Genomic DNA, 13,202 nt, shown 5'->3' with positions numbered 1-13,202 from the left:
TCAATTGTGAGCCAAGTTAGAAAAAGTTACAAACAAAAAAAAAACAGAGTTAAGCAAGTTATACATGTTTTACCTATATTAAATCCATATATATTATATGAATAAACTAGAGATATTATTTGGTTGTTAGTAGAACTCACGTCAAGTGCATATTGTTAGCCCTCGTATATCCAAGTGCTGTGCGACGAACGATTTAGTAAGTGTGTCATATGAGCATTTTGAACAAGCCAAAATGTTAACCTAAGCAAGTAATCAGTAAGTGTCAGTCGATCAATAAACGTTTTCTACTTCGAATATTACAATTACCATCAATCATACCTTGGTTGCATTTCGCGTTGCACCGAAAAACTTGAGCAAAATTGCTGGCGAAAGGACTCCGGTCGAAAGCTGTGTTCCCTACACTTCGGGTGGACACAATCACTCCAATAATTCAGGCGGCTATCTATCGAAAAAAGAAGAAAATACAGGACTAAGCAGAAAAGAACGCGATTCCAACGCCGTTAACTCACGTACCGAATGGCGCTTTCGTTTCTATCGCAAAACTCCGGTCTGTTGGATTTACAAAGCATATTTGATCCACAATACACGCATCATCATCAACAACAACAACAACAGCTTTTGAGCCACCACCCACAACATCACATTCAACCACAACAACAACAACAAGAGGAACACATTCAACAACAGCGCACCTTCTCAACGAAGTTCGATTTGAACCTTTTCAACGAATTAGACCAAATGGAATTCAACAATAATCTGAATAGAGATCAGTATCAGAATAATAACATCAACAACAGTGTCAATAATCAGAGCACCAACAACAACACCAACACTAACAACAGTGTAAGTGAAAACCTTAATCAGGTGAGTTGAAAGGCCACCAACGATGTAGTTTCCCTCCTTTTACTAGGACGCAGTATTAGGTATTGCCATTTTACTACTAAGGGGGTGTACTATTTGAAACACTCTAAAAAACACTAATTTTAAAACGTTCTCTCGATCCCAGTCTCAAAATTTGAGATGCGATTCTTCCCAAAAACGAAAATTGAGACTTATAGTTTCAATAGTACTTTTGTCTAGCTTTTAAGAACGTGTCTTCTCAAAAGGTAAAACGACTAAAGATGCGTTGCAAGCACAGTAAAACTCTTTCGTCTAGCTTTCAAGAACTTTTCGTCTCGATTAATAGAGTGGGGAAGTATCAAGATGCTGCGTAAATGTTTAATGTTGCAAACACAATTAAAATAAGGGTTTAAAGAGTTCTAAAAAAAGTTGAAATAATCCGTTTTAGTGAAACGTTACTCTCAGTGTTAGGACATCAAACAAACTAGGAATTCTACAGAATCCAGACTACTTATAGATATAAATGTTTATGCAACTGTTTTCCAAGCCATCGTTACTTTGTTTCTTTTAAGATTCCCTACAATTAAATAAAGAACACTTTTCGAGATTCGCCTTGAGGCATGTATAAATATTTAGTTCAATTGCTAATTATACTATATGGCGGGGTGTATCATATAACAAAGTTGTGGTAGACAGATAGAGGGAAAACAACAGAACAGCGCTTAGTAAAAAGTTGCAAGCGTTACGTCAACAGTCCCCGACTCACTCGCCGATATGGGTTTTCCCTTATTTTCGGATGTATGTTTAAATATAGCCACAAGTTCTGGGTCTTCTTTGCCCAGCTCTTCAGGCTGAACCGCTTTCCCGTTTGTTTACATCGAGCCTGTTCGAACTTATCTTTGAAACGTATAAATGTATGAGTTCAAGCCGAGTACGAGTCCTCGTCGGCAAATAAACATGAATCGATGGGTGTTTTTACCCACTCTCTCTGCCCAAAAAGAGACAAAGAGGGATTGGGAAGAGCTCACGAGAGATTTTCAGCGACCTTATCAGCAAGGTTCGAACCTACATATACAGAATTCCAGCTGGACTGTCGAGATAATGCTGAGAGGGCATAGCCTCGTTGGCGGCTAGACGCGCTTCTACACTTGATTGCGGCGTCGAAACTCAGTTTTCGAACTAAAATCCCTCCGTTTCGGCTTTCCAGATCCAAAACCGCCACTTCATCAGCGGCTACCATCACCAGCATATTGGTTCGGACTATGAGCAAGTGATCAACTTTGTTGACTCGCCGCCAAACTCTGAGGAATCGTGGACAGGTAAGCCAGTGCCGCAATCAGATCAGCCAGATCAGTCAGCTCACCTCATCTCCTCCCATCTCATCATTGTCATGACCTCCGACATCCAATGACCTCGTAGAGAGCAGCTCGCTAATCGAACAAATTACCATTGTCGTAGACGCCCAGTCGAAGGACTCGCCGGGACCGCAGATCATCGACGTGCAGACCATTTACCTGAACAGCGGCTCACGCAAAAGACGAATGGATTGGGACTCTTTGGACATTGTCCAAGGCGAAAACTCACCCACAGCATCGCAGAGCGGCGAGCTGCCCACCAAGGTGGCCCATCAGGAGAAGGACAAGCACAAGCGGGAGAAGCACTCTGGTAAGGATTCCCTCTGACTATCATAGAATGCTGTGGGAGAAACCTATTCAATCATAAGTACGATGCTTTCCTGGAATCCTATCATTGCAGAATGATAGCTCTTTATATTCCACGAAATATTAGATCTTAAATGTCATCGCAGTTAATAAAGTGGCATGAGTCGGAATTCCCCGCAGTGACTAATCTTGAAGTCCCCAAAACAAAACTTAAGTCTTAACATTATCTTACGTGGTTTCAAAGCTTTAAGGAATTCCTAAATTAAAGATTTAGTTTTCTATTATTTTGTATCAAACTATAGACTATATTTGATCCTCAGTGAAGACCAGAAGCTTGCGAATATTTCCCTGCTTATTTTAACCGCAGCTTAAAACAGGCCGCACAATCATGTTAAAGATGAAAATACTTTGAACAATCGTAAATTAAAATTTCACTCTCTCGTCTAAAGATCTTTTCAATTTATACAAAAGTATTAATTCAATACACTGACATCATTGCGATGATCGCTGTTCACTGAATTAACTTGGTAATTTGCATAAAATGTAGGGTGACCCACAATCAATGAAAGCAAGAAGCAGGAATTCAAGACTTAATGATGCTTCCTGGGATTTCAGCTGGAATCTGGGGGCGAGTCAGAAACCCGTTGCCCTCCCGCGTGTGCAGGCTAATTAGAAGCCGCCTTAATGGATAAACCCGTTTCCGAGCTGCGCCTCTTTGATTATACAGCCCTGTACAAGTACGGATATGTATATATCTATTGGATACATTGGAATGATAGACAGATGTACCCAATCTAACGACTGATTCGATCCTAAGTCCCAAGACAAACGTGAGTCTTTCTGTTGAGGGGTGCTAAGTGGCGTATAAACAATGGGATACGATCGCTAATTAGTCTGTATCTATCAGACATTGGAGTTATACGACTTATGCGTGAGATTGCAATTAAAGGTGGAGCTTGGAAAAGGGTTCAACTCTGGGTTTCGAATGTTTGACGATGCTAAGCAAACTTTACGCTGGTGGAGTGCACTTCCAGAGAGCCAGTCTTTAAATAGTTTCATAAACTGATTAACATTCGAGCGATTTTAATTTCGGAGCATCGGGCGTAATGAAATTAACAGCCTGCGATGGTTAAAACACCGCCATAAAGCCGTAATTAACTTAGCACCTGCGCTCGTGTTAATCAATAGGAACATTAATAATAGAATGAAATAAAAATCTTCTCTCGGTACTTTTCCAACGGCCCGAACAGGCCCCCAACCGAAACCCTTTAAGCTCCGTAGATACGCCCTCGAGATAGCTCCAAAAATCACGCAGGGTCCCCGGACTAATTGCCCCGAAACGAGTGACTGGCACACTGGAACACTTCGGCACAAACAGATTTAGGTAGACGGGCCTGTGTGGGGTACTACCCGACCATATAATTTGGACTCCAATCTAGTGCTCGGCCCTCTCTCGCTGATGGCTTATCATCCGCCAGGCGGCACTCGGCGCAGATAAGACTAAACGCTAGCGTTTTGCTAGTATAGTATTAGGAAAACTTTCAGAACTCCACGATTATAGGGCGGACCAACCCCGATCTTAGATCATTCCACGGGCCTAATGGCCCCGGCTTTGTCCTGGCTTTTCCCCACATTCGCACATTTATATAAGCGAAGGCTATAAGACGATATTGAAGCCATTTCCCCTTGCCATTTGTCAAGGGAACTAACCGGGAGCATCCATTCTATTTGATGCGCCTGTATGGCCACATTTACAGATACTTTTAATCAAACAATTGACTGCGGCACTATCGCGAATGTGAAATGTGACTGGGCAGCGGCATTGCGATGTGCGTCATTCGGGTCTTGGATAACTCTGAATCAATTGTGATCGAGATACGTATTGTCCGATAGAACCCACACATCCAAATTTGTGTTCTGTAGACAGATTAAATCAATTGATGAGGCCTCACAAAGCATGTATTCATTAAAGTACACATTTTTTTGAGAAGTTTTGTAAAAGCAATTAAAAGTAATGGCTTACGAATTCTAGATTGTATTGGTTATTTTCCTTAAAAAGAAACCTGGTTAGCACTATTCACATTTTGTGACTTAATATAAATCTATTTAATATGAGTCAAGTGCACCTCAGCGCTCTTATCGCTACACCAATGCACGGAAAAATCTGTTCATCAAGTGGGCTACTTAGATAAGGTGGATATTTTTGGTGTACTCAAATGAAGTGTTCTTAATTTAGATGCACAAGGTAATAACAGAACCATACAATTGACAAAATAAAATGAATCCATGATGTTAAGAGAAAAGCCATCTTTAAAATTGCTCTACAGAACATATTTAGACATTATTACATTATAATTGGTGACCCGTATTTAAAATAGCAGACGCTGAAGCTGTATGAAATTATAGTTACGTGTTTATCAATTAATTATTAGTTGGCCTTGCAAATGTCGCATGCTATGAATTCCTCACCGAATTTATTTTGGCCAAGACATAAGTTTGACGTCAACGGTTTAAGGTCGTTGATGGTTGTCGAGAGCGTCACTCTGTGATAACAGTTTAAATCTAAAAGAAATCGCAAACGTGCCAGATATGGTTTAAACTACAGTTTTTGGTATTCTTCCAATTCACAGGTCGCAGCAGCTGGAGTGATGATATTGGCTTCGATTTGAACGCCGAGTTCAACAGCAACTCGTACTTGAACAAGTAAGAAATGCCCACGAATGCAACTGAATTCCACCGAGCTAAATACCATTTTCCCTCCCTCGTGCGACCAGTGAGAACTTCCTGTCGTTCTCGCCCACGCTGACCACCCTGAAGCAGGAGCCCCAGACGGAGCAGATCAAGCCGAGTCCCAAGGTCTCCCTGGACAATGCCGTAGGATCGCCGGCCGTGGCTATTGCCAAGTTGGACGAGGCCCAGAACTCGCCCAAGCAGGCTGCTCCGGGCAAGGACTCGGCCAACGGTTCGGGCTCAGCTGGAAATGGCAAGCATGATGTGAACTCCGGGCTCATCTGCGGGTGCGGCTCGCCGCAGGGTTCGCCATTGGCCAACACAGAGTATGAGTTGAACGAGAAGGGCAAGCCCCAGCAGCAGCTCAGCGTTTTGGACCCATCTAAGATCGAACTCGTCTCGGCTAATGGAGCTACCCATGCCGAGGATCACAAGTAAGTATTATAAAGTACTCTCCTTTTGTTAGATCAGGATAGATTACTAGACTAACAGATAATAATCCCTCCCTGCTCTTTCAGGTTTCAGTACATTTTGGCAGCGGCCACTTCGATTGCCACCAAGAACAACGAGGAGACCCTGACGTACCTCAACCAGGGCCAGAGCTACGAGATCAAGCTGAAGAAGATCGGCGACCTGTCCCTGTACAGGGATAAGATACTGAAGGTGAGTCCAAAGTCCCTGTCCGCAGCCTCCAGTTGAGCTGGAGAGTCATGTGATGCGGTGAATTATTCGACCGTCGAGTGAGTGCGACCGAATGTGTGTATCTGGGGGGCTCAATTGATTTTAATAAGCCCCAATTAAGCCGGACGACTTGAGAGATCCGACTAGGAGGCAAAACCAAACCCAAACCACGGCTGCTCCATGTACATGTGAAATCTGCGTGTGCGAAAAAAACTTTCCGAGTGACTTCACTTCTTGCCACCACTCATGAAAACCCCCGTCTCCCCTCTGGACTCCTATTGCAGAGCGTGATCAAGATATGTTTCCACGAGCGCCGCCTGCAGTTCATGGAGCGCGAGCAGATGCAGCAATGGCAGCAATCCCGCCCTGGCGAACGCATCATTGAGGTGGACGTACCGCTCTCGTACGGCCTCTGCCACGTGTCGCAGCCACTCAGCTCCGGCTCACTGAACACCGTCGAGATCTTCTGGGACCCGCTGAAGGAGGTCGGCGTCTACATCAAGGTCAACTGCATTTCCACCGAATTTACCCCCAAGAAGCACGGCGGCGAGAAGGGTGTGCCCTTCCGACTGCAGATTGAAACCTATATAGAAAACACAAACAGTACTAACACCAGCTCGGTCTCCGGCGGCAGTAACAGCAGCGGCAGTGGCAGTGGCAGCGGCAACAGCATCGCCAGCGGAAACAGTGGCTCCACTGCCCCAGGATCTCCGGAACGGACTCCAAATGGCGGCAACAGCGCCAAACAGGCGGTCCATGCAGCTGCCTGCCAGATCAAGGTGAGTTGGGGACGTCCTTTATCGAAAGCTCCCTTGGGCGGACAGAATTTTGTCCGTATAGAATAATCTCCAATGTTGTCTCTGCTCTGTCCGTAAAAATCTATAGATTTGTCGTCTATAATGTTTTGAAGCTAAAAAAAAATTTCTTTTCGCAAGATCTACTGGAATATTACGGAAAGTAGATAAACAGAAGTTAGTTTTTGAGTTGTGTGTACCTTCTCTCACAAAAACCAAGTACCATCAGAATGTGTATCTTTTTTGGGCAAAAAAAATTATCCTATGAATGACTAAAAGCTATATGCTTGTTATTGTTTTAGTCGTACATATCTTTAAAATTTTAAAATAACAAAGATAAGTGGGAATTCCCATTCTGAAAAGATATGAAAGATAATGGGAAATATTAAACTATATTGGCCTGTCCGCTCAAGAGAGCTGTCCGCCAAATGATCTTATCGAATACATTTTATATTAATCCTACATTATTCTCAGGTATTCAAGCTAAAAGGAGCTGATCGCAAGCATAAGCAGGATCGGGAGAAGATCCAGAAGCGTCCGCAATCGGAACAGGAGAAGTTCCAGCCCAGCTACGAGTGCACCATCATGAACGACATATCCCTGGATCTGGTGATGCCTGCCACCACCACTGGCTGCTACAGTCCCGAATAGTGAGTATTTCAAGTTCCACAAGCGCATAGAGCTGCAGAGATATTACGGGGGAGAGAGAATCTCTCCAACTGGCGTATAGTTTCTGCTCCAGAATTAAGCAACAATTTATTTCGCTGCGCAGTCCCGCAATCTTCCAATTGAGCTCGCAAATTTTTCCACAAGTCGTATTTATGTGACAGATACGGCCCGGGCTTTTTGATTTACGAACCAACCGACTGCAGTCCCAACCATTTACATAACATCCAGTTAAGATCAAGTGCATATTACGTATCACGTAGGTACTTGTTCCTTATCCGCTCGTACAGTGCGGTTCAGAGCCGTAAGGTAGGGTCTCTAACATGTTTGGATAAACTGCATTACAAATCTAGCACGTAGAAGGTTGGAAAGGAATATTAAATTGTACTTGTATTTTATTCAGTAGACTTAAAAATGGGATTGATGATACTATTTAGGGATTTACACAAGATCATATTGTTTTTTTGGGAGATTATATAAATTTATTAATATTTGGAGCTTGTTTTCAAGTAGTATTTTAAAATATTTTGAAAATAAGGATTGAAGTTTATACTGAAAGAAGAATCTGAAAAATGGTTCGTACCCTTTGGTTCTAAAATAAAAACTCTTTGACTACGAAGATCAAATAAAATTATTCTTATTTATGAATTTGAAATATAAACAAAGAAACAACCAACACACTTTCGTTTCTGAGGCATCATCAAAAGTTGTTTGCTTAGAACCAGACGATATCTTTTCTATAAGAGAGTGGCCAAAGAATTACCTTCACCTATAAATATGAGCCATTGCCCTACAATTTCGAAACGCATTTTCCAATGGAAATTCCCCATAATTTTCAGAGGAAATCATTTAGTTTGTCATTTGCATGATCGCCGAATCATAAAGATCAATCGAATTGAGAGGCCAGTAGATAGATATATGCGAGAGATCGGGAGAATCGGGAGAAAGAGATTTGGAGAGAGGGCAGAGATCTCGAGAGATCTGTAGAGAGAAACTGAAGGATCACTGGGCGCTAAGAGACCAGGTAAGAGCGTTTGGCGCCGTGGGATTTGTTGTTTTTGCGCCTGCTCCAAGCTATTTTTAGTTTAAAGTTGCTTTTAACCGGTTTTCGGTTTTCGTTTCTGCTCAATGAGTTCGTTTGTTCGCAGGCCGAGCACTATAGATAATAATGGCAAATGATATGGGGATTGTATAAGGTCTTGTTTTGTGTTAGGATCGATTATATCGATCAGCGGCAGGAAAGCCATCCTAATGCCGGGGCATTATCCATTCAAAAAACCGGAAATGATTGTGGCGGGGTGGAGGTGGCTAAAGACGAAAGTCTGGAAAAGCTGCCCCGGTAGAAAGGCAGCCATATAAAATAGTTTCCAAACGGGTTCGAATGGCCAATCAGCCGCAACAGGGCGTATCGGGTGGCTAGTAAACAAGGCAAGTGGTGCGGGGAAGAGCAAACCAGATTGCCCGGGCAGCGGGGCAATGGGAAATCTGAAATGCGAATTCCGCGATGGAGGAGTCCCTCGCATTCGTGAACATGCGCTTGCATCTGAAGGATCGTCGCCCCTGCCAACGTCAGACACACAACGAGCTCTATTGGATTTGTAGGATCTGCAGGAACCGGTTCTAAGCTGACTCTTACTCATCCTTTTCCTTGTATCCCGCCCTTTTGCAGTATGAAACTCTGGCCGAATTCGCCCGTGCACATACCCAAGTACGATGGGATGCTTCCGTTTGCGCCAAGTGCTCCATCGCCGGCTACCAGCAGCAGCCCCATAGCCATCAACTCGGTGACATCGACCAACTCGCCCACCCTCAAGCTGATGGACGCCACCAACATGGTCTCACCGCAGCATGTGCCCGCCGACATGGACGACTATGTAGGTGTCATCGCCCCACTGATCCCCCTCCCAAAAATCAGACAACCCAGCTAGTTAACTAACTAACGACCCTTTATTGTCCATATCAGAACCAGAACATAATGCCGGAATCGACGCCCTCGCAAGTGACGCAGTGGCTGACCAATCATCGCCTCACGTCCTATCTCTCCACGTTCGCACACTTCTCGGGAGCGGATATCATGCGGTATGTGATCTGGTAAAAAGGGTTTTGACCATAACTATACAGGGTTTTGACACGGTTCTCATAGAATGAAAAATAACGTATATAAAGACTTTCCTTATTATGTTGCAAGTTCGTGGATTCTATCATGAACTCTGTGGAAATATTAACAAATATTTTCTATTAGGAATTTATTTATTGTTCTCTTATATCATGTCCTTAAAGTTCTTTAAGTTATAAGGAACACTTAAACTAGTTTTCCATTCTTAGGGACCCCGTTTATAGCGAATAATATTTATTACCCACAAATATATTTTCTAATCAAAAAGTTATATGATATATCTGATAACGGTTGCAACGTAAGAAAAAAGGTTTAGAAAACTTAGTATAATTCCCAGACAATTTGTCAACAAGAACCCCTTTGTCGGGCAAACCAAGAGTACTTGAGTTCTTTTGATTACCATTTCATTTGCCCGGCCACTTTATACAATGTTTCAATCACTCAAACACTATTTGGGTAATCTTGTTGACTGACATCTAAGAGATAGCACAACAAATGCCGAAGAAATATAGGATAACATGATTCCACAATTTATAGCGGACCCTAAACTCTTTTAATTAAATAAATGACCTGATAAGATAGCTGTCCTACCGCATAAGATACTTGACTGGTTTCTAGTTATTACCCTGTGATCTATATAAGGGGTTTTAATGGCTTTTTTATGTGTAGAACTGCTATTTTTATACCGCACCACCACCCACATATTTCATATTCGTCTGGCTGTTATTTATTTATATTCTATGATTTATTTATAGCATGTCCAAGGAGGATTTAATTCAGATCTGCGGCCTGGCCGATGGCATTCGCATGTTCAACATTTTGCGCGCCAAGTGAGTGTTTATATTTTGTCGATTTCTGAAGTCTTTACCAAATCCATCTCTCTTCCCATAGGACCATTGCTCCCCGGCTAACTTTGTACGCCAGTCTGGATGGCTGCAGCTACAATGCCATCTACTTGCTGTCGAACACGGCCAAGGAGCTGCAGCAGAAGCTGTTCAAGATGCCGGGCTTCTATGAGTTCATGGCCAAGGCCAGTGCCCAGGAGAACGGAGCCGGAGGAGCTGCCGCCGCCGCTGCTGCCGCCCTGTTCAACAACTGGGGGATGCACTCGAAGTACTCGGGCAGCGGATCCAACATATTCAACGACGCCAACAAGAGCTGCGTGTACATATCGGGGCCGTCGGGCATCCTGGTGACCGTCACCGACGAGGTGCTGAACAACGAGATCAAGGACGGCAGCCTCTACGCCCTGGAGGTGCAGGCCGGCAAGGTGATCCTCAAGCTGATCAACAAGCAGGACAACAACTAAGCGTTCTTATGGTTACGAAGTGGTCCCACTGTAGTGTAGACACCATACGAGCAACCAAGTATAGTTTATAGCATTTACACGCAGTTCGATCGGCACATCGCAATCGTTTTCTATATAAGCTTCAGTTTGAGATTTCGCGCAGCAATTTTGACAAGTTTTAAGCCAGCAACCCGAAAACCCTGTTCCCCAAACCCTAAACAAAAAAGCACCACAAATCCTCGTTGAAGAACTAGTGCAAAATATTTAAGTTTTCGTTTTCAATCCTCACTTTAAGTTTTGTTTATTTAATATTTGTATTTTATACCACCTACGATATACGACTACATATGCACATTTAATTCTCCGATGCGATTGCATTTCGATTCGTTATTTTCTCTACTTTTAATTTCTTATATTTCTATGGCGTATGCTTATCTCGTATATAACGATTATATATTTGTTTGTAGAACCCAACCAATATCAATTATTTGAAGTAGAAAGAAAAAAACCCAAAAAAAAGCAACATAACTCTACAATAATGATTATTATCTTCAAGTACAGTACCACGAATACAAGAATTGAGCAATTGTTTCGAAGCAGAGTTCAACTAGCAACCAAACAACAACTTTTGTATGTGATAGAAGCAATAAAGTGTTATCCACAAGTGGACTGTCAAAAAAAAACAAACGTCAATGTGTATTAATTTTTCGTAAAGGGAAATCGAATTTATTGGCTTCATAGGTTCCTAAAACATATCGATGGATGTCGAGTGCGAGGGGAATCCCCTAAAATTTTTTTCAATCATTCAGCTTGTATCCCAATTTGGCAAATTTTTTTCAAAATTTAATAGGTTTTCAAATTCTAAAACCGATGGATAGTGCTAACATCATCATGCTCTTTTATCTATCTTTAATATGCTTTTTGGGTGAGTTAGAAAATATTATATAAGAAAATCCATTTGCGTATTGTATGAACTTGACAGCGTGGGAAGTGCAGGGCGATTGTCGGATAGCCCAGTACATGGTGGAGCAGTCGAATCGCATCTTCACCTACCGCGATGCCAGTGGATCCCTTCAGCTGCAGCGTACGGAAACGGTTCCAACTGGTGTCACCCTATGCATGTACTGTAATCCCTCGGACAAGATCGAAACCCTATGCCAGGACAATAGACAGTTTTCAGTTCCGCTGCCCATGAGTTGTTCCAATCCGATGCAACCGATAATAACGCGGATCCGTGATAACGAATGTTCGGGTAGCCCATATGCCGTGGGCTATACGATAGATGGCAAGAACATGGAGCTATACCGCACCTGCTTTGATGCCGGACAAGGAAGGGTCTTGTACTCCCAGAGTGATGTGTACTATAAGACCTTTTGTAAGAGAATCTTCAAATACTTTTTATTAATCCTCTCTTATAATGTTATTTAAAAGTTCCGAGGAGACCCTTCGTGGACTTTGTGGCCGATGAGATGTTCAGTCCCCAGGAGGCCGCTGCATATATGAAGTCCAATATATACTTCGCCTTCAAATGCATTTACGGAGATGGTCAGTCCTACTTGCCAAGTGCCCGTTCCCTAGTGATCAATCGAGGGCATCTGGTGGCCTCGGCGGACTTTCTGTTCGCGGACCAGATGGGTAGTACCTTCCGCTATCTGAACGTGGTGCCGCAGTTCAAGTCGATTAACGACGGCAACTGGGAGAAAATAGAGAGGTGGGTCCGCAGCCAGGTTCCGGAGTCGAGTTACTACCGGATCAAGACCGGTGGCATTGGCATCCTGACGTTGCCAGATGCCAGTGGCTTCCTTCAGTCGGCCTTCCTGGCCGGCTCCAAGATCCCCGTGCCCGAGTGGACCTACAAGGTGGTGCGAGATGCCAGTGGCAATGGGCTATACGTCTTCCTCACCTATAACAATACCTTCCGGAGAGAGAGGCCTCCATGCCTGGATATTTGCCAGCCAGTTAATTGCCCCCTGGGTCTGCCGAATAACCCTGATGAGGGATTCACCTTCTGTTGCGATCCCAAGCACTTTCCTCTCTAGGAAGGAAAACATTCATGTATATTTTATAGGAGGACTGTGCCAAATTGTCCTGCGTAATAATCGCCGGCTGAATAATTTAGTATTTTTATTTAACAGACGCACATTAGCAAAAAATGGCGAAAGTCCTTTGCCAAAGGACATGCACTGCAAAAAAAGGTTGTAATAAATGGAAACGATTATTTTACCACCTTAACCATTTTCCCTTGTTTATATTTAGGAAACTTAAAGATAAGGTGGGCTAAAATTTATTTTAGATATGTAAAATCCAATGACTCTTTCTTGTCAATGATTTTTTTTTACTTATTTTTTCCCCTTCTCGATAGAATAATTTTTTTTCAAGATTGATTCTTGGTTAACTACTTTCATTTTAATAATTGAATTACCTTA

At 42.9% G+C, this 13,202-nt stretch overlaps 2 protein-coding genes across 6 annotated transcripts; both read left to right on the top strand.

Moving 5' to 3' along the window:
* Nucleotides 1–516: 516 nt before the first annotated feature.
* LOC108022658 (upstream-binding protein 1) lies at nt 517–11,463 on the top strand. Of its 5 annotated transcripts, XM_050888300.1 has the most exons (13): nt 517–864; nt 2,048–2,159; nt 2,260–2,505; nt 5,132–5,204; nt 5,276–5,665; nt 5,750–5,894; nt 6,197–6,691; nt 7,181–7,356; nt 8,842–8,970; nt 9,042–9,246; nt 9,336–9,451; nt 10,244–10,318; nt 10,380–11,463. In XM_050888300.1, exons 1-13 carry the CDS (start codon nt 517–519, stop codon nt 10,795–10,797), a joined length of 2,928 nt encoding a protein of 975 aa, XP_050744257.1. In that variant the 3' UTR covers nt 10,798–11,463. The 5 variants fall into 5 exon arrangements, with proteins under 5 accessions (XP_050744257.1, XP_050744256.1, XP_016947210.1 ...); XM_050888299.1 differs by lacking the exon at nt 8,842–8,970 and having other exon boundaries at nt 517–843; nt 2,299–2,505; XM_017091721.3 differs by lacking the exon at nt 8,842–8,970 and having other exon boundaries at nt 517–843.
* A 90-nt stretch (nt 11,464–11,553) lies between these two features.
* Nucleotides 11,554–12,986, top strand: LOC108022335 (uncharacterized). The gene is made up of 3 exons (XM_017091198.3): nt 11,554–11,701; nt 11,759–12,151; nt 12,208–12,986. The coding sequence occupies exons 1-3, from the start codon at nt 11,647–11,649 to the stop codon at nt 12,813–12,815; spliced, it is 1,056 nt and encodes a 351-aa protein (XP_016946687.3). The 5' UTR covers nt 11,554–11,646; the 3' UTR covers nt 12,816–12,986.
* The last annotated feature ends 216 nt before the right edge of the window (nt 12,987–13,202 follow it).

The sequence above is a fragment of the Drosophila biarmipes genome, chromosome 2R (assembly GCF_025231255.1).
Source record: "Drosophila biarmipes strain raj3 chromosome 2R, RU_DBia_V1.1, whole genome shotgun sequence".
Taxonomy (NCBI): Eukaryota; Metazoa; Arthropoda; class Insecta; order Diptera; family Drosophilidae; genus Drosophila; species Drosophila biarmipes.
This window is presented reverse-complemented; position numbering and strand designations above follow the sequence as displayed.

Bases quoted from the DNA above. Each gene is read 5' to 3' on its own strand.
- LOC108022335 (XM_017091198.3), top strand. From the start codon at position 11,647: ATGGATAGTGCTAACATCATCATGCTCTTTTATCTATCTTTAATATGC. The intron at 11,702-11,758 runs GTGAGTTAGAAA...TGAACTTGACAG, and splicing joins ATCTTTAATATGCTTTTTGG to CGTGGGAAGTGCAGGGCGAT. The intron at 12,152-12,207 runs GTAAGAGAATCT...GTTATTTAAAAG, and splicing joins TGTGTACTATAAGACCTTTT to TTCCGAGGAGACCCTTCGTG.
- LOC108022658 (XM_050888300.1), top strand. From the start codon at position 517: ATGGCGCTTTCGTTTCTATCGCAAAACTCCGGTCTGTTGGATTTACAA. The intron at 2,160-2,259 runs GTAAGCCAGTGC...ATGACCTCGTAG, and splicing joins CTCTGAGGAATCGTGGACAG to AGAGCAGCTCGCTAATCGAA. The intron at 7,357-8,841 runs GTGAGTATTTCA...TTGCCCGGGCAG, and splicing joins GGCTGCTACAGTCCCGAATA to CGGGGCAATGGGAAATCTGA.